This window comes from Epinephelus lanceolatus, chromosome 23, assembly GCF_041903045.1.
Source record: "Epinephelus lanceolatus isolate andai-2023 chromosome 23, ASM4190304v1, whole genome shotgun sequence".
NCBI lineage: Eukaryota > Metazoa > Chordata > Actinopteri > Perciformes > Serranidae > Epinephelus > Epinephelus lanceolatus.
In genome coordinates, this window is record NC_135756.1 from 6,726,916 (window position 1) to 6,748,509 (window position 21,594).

The window sequence follows — 21,594 nt, forward strand, 5'->3', positions numbered from 1 at the left end:
TCAGCTGCAGACTGACTTGGCAGAGATGGCTGCCATCTTGTTTTTACATGGGTTAGTGTATTGTGCTCTCACTATCACTAGATGGCACAAAAGAAGTGTTCATAAACGAGGACAACAGGTCTGAGTTAAGTAGAATGAAGCATAAGGCCAAGTAAACCCAAAATGTGACGTCCTCATACGAGGATTAATTTTTGTTTCAATCTCGTGATATATTAATAGACTAATCTCTCAGCTCTTGTCAAATATATTTAAATAAGCCTGTTTACAAGATCTTAATTCAACTACATAAAGTGTTACAGGATGAAAAAACCGAGGGGCAGTGACGACACAAGTCAAAGTAAGAAAATGAAACAGCTTCAACATCTCAATGAAACAAAGACGAAAACACTCTTTTTGTTTTAATTTCTGCTTTAATAGATGCAGCCCACCTGGTGTGAAGGAAAGGCCACTTTTGGTAACGATTCAAAGAGAAACCACAAGATACCGACAAGAATAAACCTGCGTCAGTGAAGTGTTCGCCTGCAGAGAAGCTGCAAATAAAAGCAACATGTGATGAAACCCTCAGTTTCTCCTGCAGCTTTGTTTTTCTGTCACACTGTCAAAAGGCACTGGCGAGGTCCGAGCTTTCAGATCGAGCTCAAAGGCCAAAATTTAATTGAAGTTTGCACTATTCTATTGACTTCCATCTTGAGTAGACAGATTGGTGAATTTAAATGAGAGGATTTATCTTCATAAATGACCTGTTTATCATCCTTTCTTTGGCTCTAAAGAGCCAAGCAGCTCAGATCTGAAAACACGCGACCTTCATTTTCCTCAAGTGTAATCGAGATTCTTCAGATGAACCCGTCATGTGAGATAAACCTGATCCGTTCTCTGTAGTCATCATTGGAAAGAAAACAAATCAATAAAATGGCAGAAGAGCTACACATAGATCTTTGGCATTTAACAGTTCCTGGATGTTCAAACTAGACACAGATCGCACGAAAGCGAAGATCATAAGAGCCGAAAAAGGTCAGACGTCTAATTCAGCTGCTGTGGAGAAAACAAGGACCATTTAGCAGCAGTTCTGGAGCTTTCAATCAAATCAATGATCGCAACACGAGTTTGTTTGTTTTTGATTTCCAACATTAAGAATAAACGTTGAACCGAAGCCTTTAAGACGATGTGGATGAAAAGTCCGTGAATGTGCTCAGACAAGATGGCAAAGTAAACTTCTTCAAGTTCTGACAAAGCCGATGAAGTTCATGTGAAATAATCAAAAGCTCCAGAACAGCTGCCGATAATTAACCCAGACAATTTCGTAGCTAAGACTTTGTTCAATTTTGAAAACCACAAAAAGTAAATGAATATTTTTGTATCAAGTATAATTCAAAGTGTCATTTTACACCACATAATGTTGATATGTTAAATTGTTTAAATCTATCAACAGTTTGGGATGCACGAAAGTAGTTTTGTTGTTAAATATTTTCAATTAAAAGTTTGGGGGCACCCCCGGGACTCCATAAAATAAATAAATATTGTTATGTATGTATTTCTAAATTTTATAGATACTGTAGGATGTGTTGCTGTGATACAGTTCAGTCAATTTGCTGAAGAAGTCTTATCACAAAAGTCACTGAAAGCTCTGGAAAAGTTAAGTAAGGAGTAGGGCCATCAAAGTTAACGCGGTGATAACAAGTTAACGCAAACTCCTTTTAATTCCACTAATTTATTTGAAACGCGATTAACGCATGGACATCCTGTAGTTGGAGCACGGTCTCACTCCAAAGTCTTCGAAATCCAGGGCTTGGGCAGTGACTTGTGGCGTCAGAAACCAACGTAAAAAGGCTTCCATTAACGTTGGCATGATACGTAGCCGGTTGTCGTTATAGTTTAACGGCGCCCAATGGCGTCGGGGGAAATGTAGCAGGACATGGACGAAAGTTAAGGTGGTGAAGGTAAAAAAATGTGCAAGTAATTTGCGATTAATTGTGATTCAATACTTTAATTATTCAATGTTATAGAGAACAAAGAAAACCAGGAAATTTTGGAGGCTGGAACGAGCAAATTTCTGCTTTTAAAACGCCAGAAAACAGCGAAAAATGCCATAAATGACTCCTGACAGCCGACGACAACATCTTCAAACTGCTTGCTCAGTCCAAAACTCAACACTTTCCAGTTTATCAACATATAAGACAAAGAAAAGCAGCAAATCCTCTCATTTAAGAAGCTAAAGCTGGAGCATGTTTGGCTTTTTTTGATTGAAAAATGATCAAAATTGTTGCAGAATGTCGGCCTGTTGATCAATTAAGTGATTTATCGTTAAGCACTAGGCAAAACTGAACGTATAAAAGAAATTCTAGGAAAACTAAATACTAATACTTGTTTTTTGAGCCCGGTCTCACTCCAAAGTTGTTGAAATCCAGCGCTTGGGCAGTGACTTGGGGTGTCAGAAACCAACGTAAAAAGGCGTCCTTTATCGTAGGCATGATACGCAATATAATTGGAGCATGTTTGGCATTTTTTGATTGAAACATTATCAAAATTTTTGCAGGATATTTGTCTGTTGAGACAAAACTGAACGTATAAAATAACTTCTAGGACAACAAAACATTAAAACATGTTTTTTTTCCAGAGCTTTCAGCCGCCTCTCACGGCCTTCATCACCAGTTAAACTTTGCTCGGGCAGTTTATCAAGCAAACCATCAGCATTATATGGTGCAACATGACGACTGGAGAAAAACTAGACACAATAAACTCTCTGAATACTTGGAAATATTTGTCAAACTGCTTCTTCTAACGGTCAAAAAATGAACCTTGAAGCTTAAAGTTTCGTTTGCACGCTCTGTGACTCTAGTTGAGATTAAACAGCTTTAAAACAAGATCTCTAAATACGTCATATATCAACTCTTCATTCAGGAACACTACTGGCCCAGAAGCTTCTCATTATAGATGAACTCATCAACAAGCCTAGTTTATATCACCTGCAGATCTGACAGCGTTTGAAAAACATTATATTTTCACTCTAAAAATTAATTTCCAAACGCCGTCTGACCGTCTGTGTTATCTACGGTAACGCATGCTTTAATGTTGACCAGCCCAGTAGTGTGTGTGTACAGTAAGCACGTACGTATACAAAGAGACAAACAGGAACACATGCGAGATTCAACCAAACGTTTCACAGTCTACAGCTAATCATACGGAAGCTCGTTGAGACCAAAACAAAAAGAGCTTAAAATAACTTCTGTCACAATGTACTTCCATTTGCTTTAAAAAAAAAAAAAAAGAAAAGAAAAACATAATTATGAGTGGAGCTTTATGAGATCTTTCAAAATAAGAGTATACTGTATGACATGTTATAGTACAGAGTGTGATGGCGGGAGTTTAAACAAGAGAAAAAAAAAAGAAAATCAAAAACCCGTCTTCCCTGAATTCAAAGTTAAAGTGCCCGAAATTAATTGATACGACCAGTCTGCTAATGATGTGTTTTAACAGCTAAGGCTGTTTATCAGATACACAAACAACAACAACACGGCTTTAAGGTTGTTTAACTATTTCCATGCAGACTTTCGAATCAGTTTAAATTATAACATATGGAAGCTAAAAAAGGCCAAAATAGAGATTTACAAACAACTGAATACCTGAATGTATGTGAAGTTTTGCAAATATTTGGTAGCCTGAATTTTAAAATTTTAAATTTTCAGGATCAATTTTGGCGTTTGAATTTCAAACTTGATTTTATGACTTTAATTTTTCTATCTACAAAATGAGCAATTAAAGTTGGGCAACTCGAATATAATGTTTTTTAAATTGGTCTTTTACACTTCAATTTTCTATGTGAATTTGTGAATTATTTGAAATATTCACTGATTTTATTTCAAGTTTTGATAATTTTTGAAAGCTGAAATTTTTAAATTTTAAATTTTCAGCATGGATTTTGGTGTCTGTATTTCAGCAGTTTGAGCTAACTTTATTTTTTGACCTGACTTTTTTTTATATCCAAAAATCGACCAAATACAGTTGAGCAACTCCAGTGTAATTTTTTTTTAAATTGTTCTTTTACACTTTAATTTTCTATCTGAAATTGTGAATCCTAAATTTTAAGCTTGCAATGACTTACTGGGAACTTTCCAAGAGGGGAATTAAAACCACAATAAGCGAAAAAGGTGTTACATAATTAATTCAATGGTATTTTAATATCAAAATTAGGTATCCAGAGGTGCTCCAGTTATTTATTATTGCTCTTCCACAAAGTTTGGGTACTTCCGAGAGACTGATTTAACAAGTAATCGATACAGAAGAGCCAGGATGTCTTGACTTTTAGTCCGGAGAACCAAAAATGCTGGATCCTACAATTCCCATAATGCAACATACCTTCCATTAGACCCTCCCTGGCACCTAAATTCTTCCCTTGAAGTCCCAGAATACGTCATCAAACCATTTTATTTATGACTACTACTTGTCACGCAGAGTAAATCCGAACTTAATTACAACGTTGATGGAGCACAACTTTTGATTTACTGGTCCATCTACGTCCCAACCCTCACCTATGGTCATGAGCTCTGGGTAGTGACTAAAAGAATGAGATTGCAAAAAAACAAAAAAAAAAATGGATGGATGAAATAAGATATTCAGTTGCTTGTAAGATTCAAATCCATCTGACCTTTTTATAAGTCTCACTTCCACAGCATTAACCCAGTGTTTGATAGTAAATAAACGAGGGTTGAAACCCCTTTAAATAAACTCTAAACTATATATGTTTCCCTCCGGTAGGGAGAGGCCTCTAATATATATTTTGCTCCAGGCAACACCACAAAAATATCTTTGGTTATAACACAAAAAATAAAGAAAGTAAATCTGTAAGATAGTTTGACACAGGAAGGTGAGAACAGCTGAGAATAGTATCTATCCACTAGGTGGCGGTATTGTACAACAGTCATTCAGTACCTGCAGCTCAAACAAAGAAGCTTCAACATCCTTTTTATTAATGACTTGTGGTTAATTCTAATAATCTGACGTGTAGTTTTGTTTGTCCACATGATTGTCTTTGTTTTACTTGACTTGCTTGTCTGTTGTTTCCTCAAATATCTGAACAGGTGCTGATTCAAAAAGCAAAAAAAAAAATTGCCATTTCTCTACAAAACTATATCAAAAACAAGCCTCTTTGGTCTCTAAGCCATAAATGATAAGTTGCATATGCTAAATATGCCTTTGCATATATAATCAAGGCAGCTATTTACTTGCGAAACCTTTCATGAACCTTGACTGCACAAAAACGCCTCAATTTTTGCACCTTCTTTTTCACTTGCTGATGCTTCCGTCATTAATTTCATATTCCCATGCTCACTTTATACCATCATGCTTTCGTTGTTTCCTTCTTTAGTAATTCTTCCCGTTTATCCACCACAAAACAAAGCTGAATCCCAGGTGACAGGGAGGTCAAGGCTGCAGGTTTCAACTTGAGATAAGAGCAGAAAAACACAGACTGCAGACAGACGGACAGGAGAACAGCACAATGCAGCCATGTCTCCTTCCCCTGCTCTCTGCAGCTATCAGCACTCACAGACCTCCCTCTCTCTCAGCTGTGGATCAGAGAAGCTTTCATTAACACATGAAACAAACTCGCAGCTAATCACAGTGACTCGTTTGAGAAAAACTTTCCATCCTCGTCCCTCAGGGATTTGGTCACGCTGCTTTCATGACACTCTTTCCCTGTGTCTTCCTGTATTTTTTCTTTCTTCCTCCATCTAATGTTTCTCGTCTACTTCCTCTAAACTGTTCAGTCGACTTCCAGAAATCAGTCATTCCTGCCCTCCTCTGACCGCACGGGGTCAAAGGTCAGCGGTCTATCCAAACTACATCAGTGTGTTCAGGTCAGGTCAGACTTTGAATCCACCCGTTCACATGCCAAAACAAACTTAACAACCAACACTGAAATCCTTCCTGTGCTCACTAACATCTATTTGACTCTTCCATCACGTGTCAGCAGAGTTCGTGTCTGTTTTCAGTCACATTAAAGCTGAAATTCATCTCCTTTTATTCCTCCAAACATTCGTCTACATCGCTCAGTTTCAGGGCAACGTTGTATGGAGTCTGAAGTGTGCCAAAAATAATAATAATAATGGTAATAATAAAATATTTTAAAAAGCTATTATTGTTTAATAACATTTGCAAGAAACGTACAATGTAAATAAAAAGATTTTTTTAACTTATTTTAAATTTTATTTCTATCTTACACATAAAAGGAGATAAAAGCTATGAAATAAAAATAATAAAAATAGTAGTTAACATTTTGCTGCTTATTTGCTTTTTAAATATGTAATAGGAGAGGGCAGTTATGTATCCCGGGGAAAAATATTAATGAAAAGATTGTCAATGGGGAAAAAAAAGAAGATTTGCCAATTAATAAATCTACTTGATTTTTTAAAAAAAGATTTAATGTAATTGATAAATTAATTTTAAAAACAGTCGCTTAAATTGTTTTTTTGTTGACAAATGAGCTTTCTCAATGAATTAAAATTTCAAATGTTTCAATAGTAGACAAATTATTTTAATTTTAATTTTATCCAATTAAAAAAAGTCACTGATTCATTTTAAAGATAAAAAAGGAAACATTTAATTATTTGATTAATGCAAAAAAATTTGTTTTACTTGCTCCAAGCAAATGATGCAAATTAAATGAGAACTTTTTGCCTCTTGTGGTCTCCTTAATTTAATATTTATTTTTTTCTACCTTTACTCTCTATTTGTATCAAATTGATTCATCAACTTGATTTTTTTTATTTATAACGTAATTGCTAAATTAATTTTAAAAGTTGTTTAAATTGCATTTTTTTGGTTGTTTTTTGTTTACTATTGAGTTGGCTCATTAAATTAAAATTATAAATGTAACAGGAGGAAAAGAATTATTCATGAGAAAAAAGGTGGACACATTAGTAAATGGAATATTAATTTTTTTTAAGGGGGATTTTGTCAATGTGATTCAATTAAAAAAGTATTACTTCATTTTAAAGAGAAAAAAACCCCATTGAATTATCTCATTAATGTAAAAATGTGTTTTACGTGCACCAAGCAAACGGTACAAATCTAATGAGAACATCTTGCCCTTGGTGACCTTGTCTCCTTAATTGATTGTTTATTTTTCTACCTTTATATTCTGTTAAACACAATAAATGTAAAGTAAAACAATATTAAAAAAAATATGATTAAACACACGAAACATTACATTTTTCTTTTGGCACACTTGAGACTCCGTACCTGCATGTTCCCTTTCTCACTTCAGACATATTTCTCAACTTATTCAAGCAAAATGCAAAATTGATGACGACGTCTTTACAGTACGTCCAGAGTATTCTCTAAGTCAGTGGTTCCCAACTGGTGGGTCACACTCCAAAAGCGGGTTGTGGGTCCATTCTGAATGGACGCAAGTGATTCGCCAACGTGTCAAATTTGTAAATGACAGAGACTAACTGACAGCTACTTAACAGAGACAGCAAACTCCTGCACAACATGGCCAAACGTGAGTATGATGCTGAACATATTAAACTGTGTGGACCTTGAACTAATGACTCAGGAGAAATCTGGACCAGTTGGGAACCACTGCTCTAAATGATCTGATATTCCCGTCTTGTCTTTGTAGCTACAGCTGACACTCATGTTGTGTGTTTACCTCTAGTAGCAGTCTGGATAAACTATTCTCCGTGTCTGTGTCAACAACCAGATCGGTGCTCCGCCTCTGTACAATAAACTAAAATAAGACTTTTGTCATTTCAGGAAAACAAAATAAAACAATAAAAAGCTTCACCCATATAAATTAAGAAAGAAAATATGTACAGACCTTTAAAACAAACAAAAATTAAATAAAACTCTAACTCAACATATGGCCTTGAGTCTTTCACAAGTTTAAAAGGAGAAAAGAGGGAAAAATCAGATAAATTATGTGACAGCAGGACAGAGAGAGAAGAGTAAGAAGAGAGGGATGGATGAAGAGAGGGAGAGAAGATGAATGAATATGGCACGATGAAGTGAATCTTTGGTGTGAGCAGGCAGCAGTTTGAAGTCTTTAATCCGGAATGAATCAAACTCCAGCATCCAGATTTTGTCCGTTCATCCTTCACTTGCTGTCTCTCTGTTTATATCCTCCCTCTTTCTGTCTGTTTCATCCCTTCTTCCAGGCGCTGGGTCCTCTTCTTCTCTGCAGGGAAGAAAAAAAATCCCTCCTCTGTCCCTCTAGGGGGCAGTAGTCCTGTTCACTGGGGGTTAATCCTCTAAGAGGGCCCTCTGACCTCCCTCAGCGCCTCCTGCAGTCTCTGGCGGTAGGCCTCGTAGCGGCGAATCACCGCCTCCTTCTGCTCATCCTCTTCCTTGTCGAGGATCCGCAGGAAGTTGCGCAGCTCGGGGATGGAGAACGCATCCCACTGAGGAGAGGAGCAAACACACAAACTTTATTTAAACAGCAAATTTTAATATTGAAATTGATATTTACGATGCTCATGGTAATTCCAACTGATCGTCTCATGATGCAACGACACAATAACGAGGTAATACGTCAAATTGTGACCCACTGTATAAAAATTATAACACGTCAAGGTACAATTTTGACTTCTTGTTTCATAAGTTTTCATCTAACACAGTTTATCTTCCATCTTATCTCACTTATCACGAGTGTTTCTACTTCATCCTGACCTTTCATCTGTTTATCTGCAGAGGGGCTTCAATAAAAAGGAGTAGAGAAGGAGTAAAAGGAGGAATGAAGAACGTGGGAAAGAGGAGGAGGAACGAGAGACTTTAGGTAATGGAAAGAAAAGAAGAGAGGGATGAGGAGGAGGAGAAGGACGCAGGATGAAGCAAGCGCAGACGAGGAGGAGACGAAAGAGCGATTAACAGGAACAAATATTTAGCTGGAAATCATTTCAGAAGATGGAGAGGTGGAAGTAGGTGGAGGATGGAGGTGTGGTGTTACCATGACTTCTCCAGTCTGTTGTTCCCTCAGTACGAAGCTGAGTGTGTCGGTGTCGGGTCCTGCCACCAGACGAAGGAACAGCGGCTGCTCGCCATCCGCCAGCTTACACACATACACTGAAAAACACACACACACACACACACACATGGATTAATTTAGGCAGTAAAGAATGTGCGGTCCTTCAAGCCACATGGATGCAGGCACCACTGTGGTCGCTGCAGTTGCATTTTGCAGCATGTGTGCATTTAAACAGGCATGGCAGAGGATGAAAGGATGGGCGCGGCATATTAACGACCACAGTAATTTACAAAAACAGAGAGGGAGATCCTTGTTGTTAGACTGAACTGATGTTGCAGCAAACAGACAGACAGCACTGGACTTTAAGGGCTGATGCAGTCATAATATTGGCCAATATTCTTTTCTTGGATCATCATTTTTGGCGAGCAGCTTTGAAATTTGTTACTTTAAGAGTTGTGATAAAGATTACAAAGATTCTCACCTAACATATTTTCAGAAACACATTTAAGCTTCCTGTTTAACTGTAATTCAAGATCTTTTGTTGCCAGCCAGCCGCCATATTGTTTCCTGTGTCGTTTACTGGTCTGGTGTGGCCGTGTGGGGCTGTATATTCTGGTAGTTGTAGGTTTTCTACCTCTTGATTAAAAAAGCAAATGCCACAGTCCATTTCCTCTGTTTCCTCTGGTCATGTAGCACCAATTTCAAAAGTACTTGCTTCTGTCTACAGCCCAGACAGCCCAGTATTTGAAAAGACCATCCCTCCAGCAATTAAACACTTCTTTAAAGATGATATGAAAAAAAAAAAAAAGAAGTCATTGAGCAAATATATTCAACCTGAATTAAGAATATTTGATAAATAAACACAGAAATGCAGCCTACCAAGCTAATTTAGATGTTGATATAAAGTAGTTTTGAATAAATAAATAAACAAAAGAGAGACACAGAGAGGGAGCAGAGCAGGACAAACTAAAATTTAGAGGGATAGTTTGACATTGTGGGGAAAAACATGATTATATTACATAAATAATCTGCCTTTTTCTTTTTTTTAGAGAAAGTACGATTGGCACTCTCATATCCATCTTTTAAATATGAAGCTACAGCCAGCTGGTTAGCTTAGCTTAGCATAAAGACTGGAAACAGAGGGAAACATCTAGCCTAGCGCTGAATGATCTGGCACACAGCATTTTAGCACTGCTTTAAATTTTTGTGTCTTATCTAACTCATCTAACATATTTTAAGATACAAATATCAATACCACACTGTTAAATATTAAGCTACAGCCGACAGCTGGTTAGTTAAGCTTAGCATAAACCTTGGAAACGGGGGGAAACAGCTATCCTAGCTTTAAACAATAGTCGCAAAATCACAAGTTGTTGTTTGGACACTTCGGTTTTTCTACAGATTAAAACAAACGGGATATATTGTGTTCATTAGCAAGCTTTAAAGGTGCTTTTATATTTGGACAGAGCCAGCTAGCCGTTTCCCTGTTTCCAGTCTTTATGCTAAGATAAGCTAAGCTAAACGGATGCTGGCTGTAGCTTCATATTTACCAGACAGATATTAGAGAGAATCGTCTCATCTAACTCTAAGCAACAAAAGAAATGTATTTAAAGATAAGAAGATCTATACAACACTGTTAAACATGAAGCTACAGCCAGCAGCTAGTTAGCTTAGCTTAGCATAAACACTGGAAACAGAGGGAAACATCTAGCCTAGCGTTGAACAATAGTCTGGCACATAGCATTTTTGCACTGCTTTAAATTTTTGTGTCTTATCTAACTCATCTAACACATTTTAAGATACAGAGATCGATACCACACTGTTAAATATTAAGCTACAGCCGACAGCTGGCTAGTTTAGCTTAGCATAAACGCTGGAAACAGAGGGAAACAGCTAGCCTGGCTCTCTTTCAAGGTGAAAAAATCTGTCTTTTATGCACCTTTAAAGCGCAGTAATTGACATGTCACGCTCCAGGATGTCCATGCACCTGACCCAGGAAATAGTCCAGTATATAACTCACCTTTCTGTATGAATTAAACTACTCCTTTAAGAGACCAAAGCCACAGTTGCAGGTAACAGTTATCTCAAACCAGTCTTAGAACAAACAGAGAGTTTATCTTCCTTCAGGCAGACGTCCGACCTCAACTGGAGTCAGTCAGTTTTATCCTTGAAGGTCACAGACATTTCTACGTTTCTACCACCACACTTTTAATGACTTGAATGAAAGCTATTGTCTGGAAGTTTATATATGACATTCTGTACATATGAAGTCCACATCTGCTGTCACCCTGTTTGTCTAGACACTGTCTTTTATTAGCTGCCTGAGTCTCACTGTAGGTCTCAGTAATGAGGTAAAGAAAGCTTATATGACAGCAGTGACACGAACCCTTCGATGGGGGAAAACACACAAAATCCCCATAAAAGTTTGGGGAAAATATTTTTTACAGGCTTCAAACAACACGTAAAAACAAGACAGACAAATTTAATAAAATCACAAGGCCGTGTTTTATAGTATAAACCCCATAAACGCCGTCTTTCTCCTTTCTTGGAGACGCTAAAGATAATATCTGAAACTCAGCTCCCCTGCAACAGCTGCTGGTTCATAAAGTGTGTGTGTGTGTGTGTGTGTGTGTGTGTATTTATATATACATGTGTGAGTATTCCTGGGGAGCTGTTGATAGTGGGAAGAGCCCAACAAAAGGGCGAGGCATTCAGAAATACACACACACGCACACGCCCTTCATACACACACACTCTAATACACACAGATCGTCGACACCATGTCAGTGCCAAAGCATCTGATACTGAGCTTGGCATGAGTGGCATGAAACACTGTCTCCAGCGCTGTCGTTTTCACTGTCTCACACACACACACACATACACACTAGCACAGAGTCAGCAGGCTTCAGTCTTACCCTGCTCCTCCCTGCGGTAGCGTTTGTACAAGGCGTATTTGGCCGGGTTGTCAGCGACTGTGAACTTCGTCAGCAGGGCGACTATCACCTGAACACACACACACACAAGAATAAAACACTCAAATATGAAAACACTAATGACGCTATTGTGTCAATAATGAGCTCATTGACAGTTAAACCCTGAATCTGGTTGAACAAGCTGCACAAATTTTGAGTTTCTTTGCCTATCTTTTGTGATCTGATGGAGGCTGAGGGGTTATGTTACTGTTAACTTAAACAAATACTGATGTAAGTGCCTGAAAACGTAATTTCGAGTGATGGGATCCGGCATGAACACGCTACTTTCTGCGTGAGTTTAATTTCATTTTTGTCACCTCACCTGAGAGGTTTCTGTATTTGTGTTTTTGTTTGTGCTTTTCTGACTGGTCTGAAGTGGGCAGGCCTCGAAAAAGGTCACACTCCTCTTTATTTTTTAGTGTAAGACATTTAATAAACCATATTTAAAGGCAGGATTGTGAGTTACTTTTTGTAAAGACGCTCTCCAGCTTAAGTGACAGTAAACGCCAACCCCAGATTCACTCTCATTCAGCATTTTGCCTCGCTACCGCTCGCTGTCAGAAAACAGAAACTTACTGAAGCTAATTGAGTTTTTAATAAAACTTTAACATCAGCCGGCTCCTGCTGAATCCTGACCTCAACCCGTTTGTCATCAGATCTTAATTAAGTTGTGATGACGTGTGTGTGTGTGTGTGTGTGTGTGTGTTAGCCACCTGTCTGACTGTGTTATTGGAGCTGATGTGGAGGGTGTTGGTGACTCCTCTGGGCAGATAGAAAGCCTCCTGCACCAGGGCTCCTCCTGCTCCTCTCTGACCCCCCCGCACCGTCACCGGCCTCCTCAGATCCATCTGGACCTTGATGAAACCAGTATACACACCAGTAGGACCCTACGGGAGAGAGTGCAGAGAGAGAGAGAAAGTTAGAGTACTATATCATAATGTGTTTACCACTTGTTGTCTATTTAATTTCTTTTTAAACATTCTAAAACACTATACTTACAATGTACATCATATAAAAGAGAATACCACACTCACTGATCAGACCAATAAAAAAAACCTGAGAGATTTATGTATAATTTTGACACTGAAAATGCACATTTCTGTTGACTTATTTCTGTTAGTGATTTGTTATTCTGTTTATGTTTTTAATATGTTGTGTTTAATGCTTTTACAGCCACATCTACTGACCATTAATATTTGAACTGGCAATGCACGATATATATCTTGGTATTTTCTACAAAATGTTGCAAGTCAGAGCCACATTTGAGATGTCACAAACTCTTTTATAAAAACAGACTGATCAAAATAAAATGCAAAGACAGGTCTTTTATTCTCTCCTTGAAAATATACAGCTGCACAACAGTTACACCTCCAAAACACTAGTGGGTGGCGGGGTTTCTGTGAAGTGCTGTAAAGTTTAGTTGATTTAAAACACACATTAAACATGGCTTAATAGAGACAATTTCAAACACAAGTACACAAATCAGCTTCACTATAACTCGCAGCATTCACAGACAAACACTTGTCTTTATCTGGACACATTTTCCCCACAAATACAACATGCTAACATTATTAGCACACGCCTATGGCATTTTACATTGTATAAATTAGCCTAGCAGGTAGCAGACTTTTCCTCTACTCATATGAAGCTAGGCACAACAGCAACATGTAACAAAGGTAAGGTTACAAAATTCGGCTCCATTACAACTCACAAGGTTCACTGACAAAATAACTGTCTTATACTAAACACGTTTTACAAACAAATACAACATGCTAACGTTATTAGCACAAGCCTATGGCATTTTACACTGTATAAATTAGCCTAGCAAATATCGAAGATTACTAATTGACTTGATTAATCCGTTATAAAAGTAGTTGTAAGTAAAATGCATTAAAATCAGAGTTGCATGTAAAAACAATCACTGTAAAATCAGGCAAGCTGAAGTGAACTACAGACACAGAATCATTCACAGCATACAACGAGATCACCGGGTGTATTGTACACACAGTATGTGCTATATGATCTTTCCAGAGGAGACCAGTTCACCCAATAAGCCCCGTGTGTCCTGCAGCACAGATGGCCCCAGACGGAGGAAAAGCATCTTAATCTCATTACTCCATACGGGGCTTGGAGGACTGTGTGTGCAAATGTATGTGTCTGTGTGGCGGTCATAATCCAAAGAATGAGAACAGTATGAACAGAAGTATAAAAAAAAAAGAAAAGAAAAGAAAACGAGCTGAAACTAGACAGGGAGACAAAGAGAAACTTCATCACAGATGAAGTGATAAGAAAGAACAATAGACAGAGTTAGAAAGAAGGGTGTGGGTAAAGATTAACAGTGTGATACTATCAGCTCCAACAGGTGTTGACTAGCAGGTTTCAGACTTATGACTGTACAGTTACCTAACTTCCTGCTGACTAGAATCATTTATGTTCACTACACCTGGGCTCATTTAGCACGAGTCGGCTTTTTTCTACTGATTCGGCACGTTATATCAGCGCTGGAGACAGTGGCACCCTTCAATGAATGAAATTTCTCTGATTGGCAGTTCAGCTCGGCGCACAAGAGGAGAAACGGAAGTGAGGAAAGTAAACAAAAAGCTAAGTCAAGAAGGAGTGAGAACAAAATAGTGTTGTCACGATACCAAAATCTTTGTTTCGGTACCAATATGAATTTCGATACTTTTCGATACTTTTCCTAAGGAAAAGTCCTTTTGGATACAAACCTTTAGAACAATAAATAGTAGAGGTGTAACGGTACCAAAAAATCATGGTTTGGTAAGTACCTCGATACGGACGTCGAGGCAGACTTTCTCTTGTCTTTTTTCACGTGTGCCAGCTGCGAATGTTGATACAGGTGCTGTCATACACACCACTTGCGCAATATGTGCTCCAATAGGAACAAGGAAGGCGTTTGTGTGCATAAATGAATTAAATAAATTAATGAACTGAATCAATTTAAAAAGTACCGGTATTTTCCAAATGCAGTATAGTACCGTTTGGAATACTCTAGTACCACGGTACTATTTTAGTACCGGTATACCATGCAACACTAGAACAAAACAAACTTGTTACATGAAGTCAGATTATTTTTCTTTAGCCACGAGCTCTTTCGTAGAAGCCTTTTATGATGGCTTGTGTTATTGTTCACTGGCGCATGGTAAATATGCTCTGTTCTTTCAACACTGGATCGAGTTGTTAATGTGCTAACAGGCTAACTAGCATCAAGATGATCTTCTGGTTTCTAGTTTTGAATGATGAATACAGACTACCCCCTGTCTGCTGGTGTGGAGAGTTACTTCCTTTCACACAGGTGAGGATCATGTATGCTTGTTGGCCATCTGCTGTAGTCTTTGCAGTGTGTTCATGTGCAACTTTTTAGTCAAGATAAAGGCAAAGTGAGGCTATGCAGCAGGGGCTTTCGTCGCCACTAGTTCTCTGAAGTCGGTTTGGTGTGTCTGGGCCTTTAATAGTATAGAAGTTGCAGTAGAACCAGTTTAGAAAATGCTGAAAACTACAAAACACTCCACAGCTGATGCAAATATTGTATACTGGCCCCAAGAAAGGCCTTTAGTTACCTGCTGTACCTAAATTAAGAAAAATACATAATTTTCACAGTGCACTATTGATTTCGAGATACCTAAACATTCCTAACTGGTCGATATCCCACAAAACAAAACTGAGCTTTGCCTAAAACCCTTCATTTTTACTGGATATAACAAGGAGTTATAGTGTGTCATGGTGTTGAATACAACTTCAGACAGCTTTCACACTGCCAAGGGAAACAGTGTGGGGGAGAACAATAGCAGGAATAACATCACATCACTCTGATGTGACTGCTGAGGAATGCTGCAAGCTGGAGGAAGGGCATCAGCACACCTTTAACTGTTGAGATTAAAACCCTCACAGCTGTTATTTATATTAACATATTCTGTTACTTTAATAGAGGAAGAATAGTTTGTTAATTAAGGCTTATTGATTCACGAACACACACACAAGATTACAGAAAAGACTGAAGACATAAAGTTCATTCGTGACTTTGGAAAAAGTGGTTAACACACAGCTGTTCTGTAGGTTTTGATGGTATCACAGGATCTTCCGCAGCAGATGGAATTTGCAGATTTCCAGGTTTCTAAACATTCTGAGAACTTATTCAAAATGGCAACCTCAAAGCTTTCGGTCCTGGTCTATTTGGCAGCACATGTAGTTACTGGTGGTGCTAAATGTGGTTTAATCTCATCATTCTGTGAGCAACCTGGGACCTGATTTTATACTTCACATGGCATGAGTTTAGACAACACCGTTTATATCTATATAGGGTCAAGTTGCGTTACATGACGCATACCAGGGTGCATCTCTCCTCTCTCACACTCTCCGCACAGCTCCGCCCAACTCATTCACTCACAAGTTCTCCAGCAACACAGCCATAGCCTGACGTGCACCTCGCTAGATATGTAACTACACGTCACAGTGACGCAGACCTCCTGTCTATTTCTGTAAGCTGAAACCATTTCCCTCAGTGGAAACAAAGCTTTTTTTTTAAACTTTAATTTCACAGATAAGAAACAATAAATTGTGAAGACAATAAAGCCTCCACAAAAATAGCATTTTAAGTCTTGTGTGTGATTTATCCTGGCTTCATATGAGCAGAGGAAATCTCCGTTAGCTGCTAGGCTAATTTACACAATGTAAAATGCCATAGGCTTGTGCTAATAACATTAGCATGTTGTATTTGTTTGGAAAACGTGTTTAGTATAAGACAGTTGTTTTGTCAATGAACCTTGCGAGTTGTAATGGAGACGAATTTTGTAACCTTTGTTAAATGTTGCTGTTGTCCCTGGCTTCATATGAGTGGAGAAAAACTCTGCTAGCTGCTAGGCTAATTTATACAACGTAAAACTCCATAGGCTTGTGCTAATAATGTTAGCATGTTGTATTTGTGGGCAAAATGTGTCCAGATATAGACAAGTGTTTGTCTGCGAATGCTGTGAGTTATAGTGAAGCTGATTTGTGTACTTGTGTTTGAAATTGTCTCTATTAAGCCATGTTTAATGTGTGTTTTGAATCAACTAAACTTTACAGCACTTCACAGAAACCCCGCCGCCTACTAGTGTTTTGGAGGTATAACTGTTGTGCAGCTGTATATTTTCATATAGGGAAAAAAAATCCCTGTCTTTGCATTTTATTTTGATCACAGTCTGTTTTTTAAAAACTGCTTGTGACTCAAATGTGGCTTTGACTTGCAACTGCAAACATGCAGCCCATTTCGTAGAAAATACTGAGATATATATCGTGTATCACCAGTCAGCCTCTAAGTACAGAGATATGAAATTTTGTTCATATCGCCTTAGTGCGCAGCCAATAACTGAGCTTTGAATGACCTTAATGACCATCTGACTTTCTCATACAGGTCACAATCTTGAGTTTCATAGTGATGGCAGCAGCATACAGAATATCTACAGGATGCAGTGTAGATAAAAGACAGTATTTTTTCTGTTTAAAGGAGAAACAAGCTCCAAGCCAAACACAAGAAACTCACTGACTCAGCCAGTGTATCAGTGTGTGTTTGTGTTTGTGTGTGCGCTCCACTCACAAGAGTCATTTTAAGGTGGTCATTGGTCAGCGTGTTGTACTGCTCGATCTTCTGCCTGATTTCCTCCCGGCTGAGCTCTGTCCGCAGCTCTCTCTCCTTCTCCACATCCTGACAGGGACAGAGGGAGAATAAAAGGAAACATGACACAGTAAGTCACACGTCAACTAAGATTGTTAAAACAATACAGTCTCTATTTGGACAACAGCAGCAGGACACGTGGACGAGTTCCTTATCCGAAAGTTTTGTTTTCTACAGATTGTACAGTTCAAGTTTCTTGCTTATCATCTGCACAACAATCCCACAGTTGGAGCTCCAACAGTGTTGTTACAGATATGTATAAGAAAATTTATGGAAGAGGAACCAAGTCTTTTCCAATGTCCTTTTTGAAAATTTGAAGGATCAGCGTAGTTTCCCGTAAGTCCTATATCGTAGGCAACTGGACTTGTTTGAGTTTCGTAAAGACGGCTCTCATCCAAGAGGCATCTTCATCTAAGAGTTGAAACATCTTCAAGAAACTCAGGCAAGTCCAGGCCTACGATATAGCACTTACGATTACCATGTCCTGGATGACTGAGAATCTTCACCGATATAGTTTCCCCTGAATTTCACAGATCATAGCAGTCACCTGCACAATGTCACTAAACTCACTTCCTTGTTTCTGATTATGAGGATGTGCGACACAAATGTTTCATATTTACCAACCAAAATTACAACTAAAGGTCATGCAAGGCAATTCCCTGATGTTCTGCAGTGGGGGTAAACTGTTGTGGTGAAATACAAATTAAAGTCGTCATGAACAAACATGTTTCTACCACAAATCACACCTGAAGAATGGTTGTGTGGACAGCAACAGTGAGTTAGATTAAATATGCACAGTTAGTGGTCACATTAAATCACAAACCACAGTGCTGTTTTATATTTTCTGTGGAACAAGTTGCCTTTGATTTTTAATGATTATATAAATAAAATGACAGCTATTTCTTGCAATTTTTACTTGCAACTTCATTGTGAAAAGAAAACATCTTACAACAGTGCAACATGTATTGCAATTCTTTTTGAAAAGCTGCCCTCAAATCAGGCATTTTAAGCCGAAACAATTCTGCAAAATTCTGCAAAATCCTCGAGTGACTCTGCATTTTTGCATTGCATAAATTGTGAAAAAATAAACTAATGAAAGATAGAACTTTAAAGATAACTGAAATCTGATCTCCATCTAGTTGGGTCTCAATTTTTGATATGAAACCCTCTGGGTATGTGTTCAACTTATTTCTCCACACTGTGATGGAGTTGTTAAATGCATGACATGGTTTCACAGTTAAAGGAGCTGCATGTTGGTAGGAAAACGTGATCAGAGCTGGACTGTTAAAGAAGAGGAGCCTTGATTTTAAGATTAGGAGAGATAAGGGAAACATTTGAAAAAAGGCATTAAAACTAAATTTTGCTTTTAAAAGGACAAGTTGGTTGACAAGTGAACAAATAAACAGGACAAATAAGTGATGTCAGTAGAGAATCTCACATAAGAGGATTTGACTCTTCAGTACATCGTCAGGAAGCAGAACAGGAAAGTTTGAGAGCTTTTCCTCTTTCATACATATGTACTTTGTCACTGAACAGTGCTTTAGGGTAAAATAGAGCAGTGCGGTATTTTTCATGTGAACCAGCCCTTCTGGTGCAGCGTTAACTCAATTAAGGAAAAGCCGTTGAGTTGAAATGGTTTGAAAACATTCTGTCAATTAATTCCCAAATTAAGGACATATGTTCATATAAAACAGAAGTTCGGCCCTGAACCCTATGTAACATCCCATTTATCCAGAAGCCAAAGATCTTTAGTTGCACAGCTGAGAGCTGGCGTTCTTCCTCTGGCCATTGAGATCAGACGGTTCAACAATATTCAGGAGGAAAACAGAATATGTGAGCTATGTGATTGGGTGAAGTGGAAAGTGAGTCCTGTTTTCTCTTACACTGCACAAACTATGATGACTTAAGAGAGCGTATGTTCCATGAAATGGCTTGTCCAAACCCTGACATCTGTTGGTGCTCAGATGACCAAAAGCTAGAACGGTTGTTTAGTTCTGACGCGTCAAAGTTCGCCAATTTTAATCAGGCAAGACTGTGTTCAGTTAGTATTTATTTTGATGTCTGTCTTTCAGTTTTACATGATAAATACCTTTGTGAGTGATCCACGAACTCCATCTTCCAAATTGATGATCTGATTGTACATGATACTTTTGTTGCCTTGTTTCATTTTCTTTACTTTTAGTGCCGTCTGAATTCATATTTGCTGGACTTTATGGTGTCTTGTAAGACCATGCAGGCTGGACATAACTGACTGCATGACAAAGTAATAAAAATTCAATCATTCATATATGAAAATAAAGAGGGAGGACAACGTAATAAGAGAAAAATGAAACACAACATCCTGGCATCATCTATTTCGGAAAGTATACGTTCTATCAACACACTGCAGCGAGACTATTAGCACCCAGTATATCATCTCCTTTCCCGCTTCATCATCTCAGGCTCGGACTCAAAGAGTAAAAAGACACTCACTGCTGGAGGGTCAGCACATGACAACAACATATTTCTAACAGTCCGGGTCTCATGCTGTGTGACTGACTTCTAATATTAGACAATCTCCTGCAGGAAACTCAACAGTGCAAGAAAGACGAGGCTAAAATAGTCGTAGTTTCGCCGGAGGCCACGTGGACTCTAATAATCTGTACAACAGATCCAAACAGCTTGTGATGCATGTGGCATGTACTGAATGCACACATGTGTTTGTCATATCAGCAGCACAAGAGGCTTTACTGAGGCCTGGAGTCGGCAGTCGACACAGTGTTGGTGAATAAATAACCGTAGAGGGCGGAGAAGGTCACAGCAGAGGTCAGCTGATAGAGAACGCTCTAGATAAAGATGACAGATGGACACACGTGTTCAGCACAGCAAAACATCTGCACGTGAGCTTTAATAACCAGAAATCCGAGCAACATTAATGACACCAGGTCAAACTGAAACAGCCAAGCCCTCCTTGTAGGGCTGCACGGTATATGCGGTAGACGGTAGAAATGATATAAATTTGGCCCACGGTAGAGATTTGCGCTCTACCGTCCTATCGTCGATGACGTCATCGCACCTGCCTCAGTGTGAAAATGGCTGAGAGCACAGAGACAGCAGAGCAAGAGGAGCTGGTTCACGTCCGTGATTTAGCGTAGCACGTGCAACATGTGTTGCTGGAGAACTTGTGAGTGAGTGAGTTAATGTTTTATGAACAGCCCCGGACTTCTCAGACTCTTTTAGCGACTTACCGCTCAGAGGGAACTCATTCAGTGTCTCCCCTGGCAGCAGCACAGCGTCTCTCCCTCTCCTCTCTCGCCGTGCGCACACGGGAGTTGGTTTTCGGCAAGAGAGTTTGTCATAAAGCTTTGGTAATGTAAACCTATGTGACGCTAGGGGCTCCACAAAAAAACTCCATATGTGAATGTGTGATAGTTGTGGTATCATAGCAGCCTGTCACAGGTTACAGCGTGATGATTAGAGGAGAAATGGCAGAGCATAAAGGTCCAGGTGGAAAAAACACAACTCAGTCATTTAGGATTTTGCTAAAAGAAGGAAATTACCGTTTGATATAGATCCCAGGGGACATGTTGCACCATAGAGTGCTGGGTTTTAATTTTGAGTTTTGAGATCTGCATTCTCCACAATAAATGCTCTAAAAAATACATTATATCTTTGCTTTTGTTGTTTTTTTTTGTTTTTTTTTTTATCAATTTAGCTTTGCTAAGGGACTACAAAACCCATTCAGAAACACTTCTATTATAACTTTTACACTTAAATTTATACCGCGATATATACCGTTACCGTGAAGGGATTCGATTTATACCGTGATATAAATTTTAGGTCATACCGCCCAGCCCTACCTCCTTGTATTTATTATTTTACAACAGCACAAAGCTGCGTCACATGCAAAACTATAATTTGGGTCACATGACACAGCCAAATATGTTGCATAATGAGTTGTAAAGAGCCCGTCCACTGACCTCAGAGCCAATTAAAATGTTTTCAGGCAGGCT

At 38.6% G+C, this 21,594-nt stretch overlaps 1 protein-coding gene across 2 annotated transcripts in view; it reads right to left on the reverse strand.

Annotated features, from left to right (window-relative positions):
- Window positions 1-390: 390 nt before the first annotated feature.
- Window positions 391-21,594, reverse strand: part of rassf3 (Ras association domain family member 3) — a 117,349-nt gene continuing 96,145 nt past the window's right edge. For both annotated transcript variants that reach the window (XM_078165249.1, XM_033614389.2), the window contains 5 exons: window positions 17,525-17,632; window positions 12,645-12,818; window positions 11,875-11,962; window positions 8,942-9,057; window positions 391-8,396 (listed from right to left, as the gene is read on the reverse strand). In XM_078165249.1, the coding sequence (XP_078021375.1) occupies window positions 8,247-8,396; window positions 8,942-9,057; window positions 11,875-11,962; window positions 12,645-12,818; window positions 17,525-17,632 (636 nt within the window). In that variant the 3' untranslated portion in view covers window positions 391-8,246. The remainder of the gene's footprint in view (window positions 8,397-8,941; window positions 9,058-11,874; window positions 11,963-12,644; window positions 12,819-17,524; window positions 17,633-21,594) is intronic.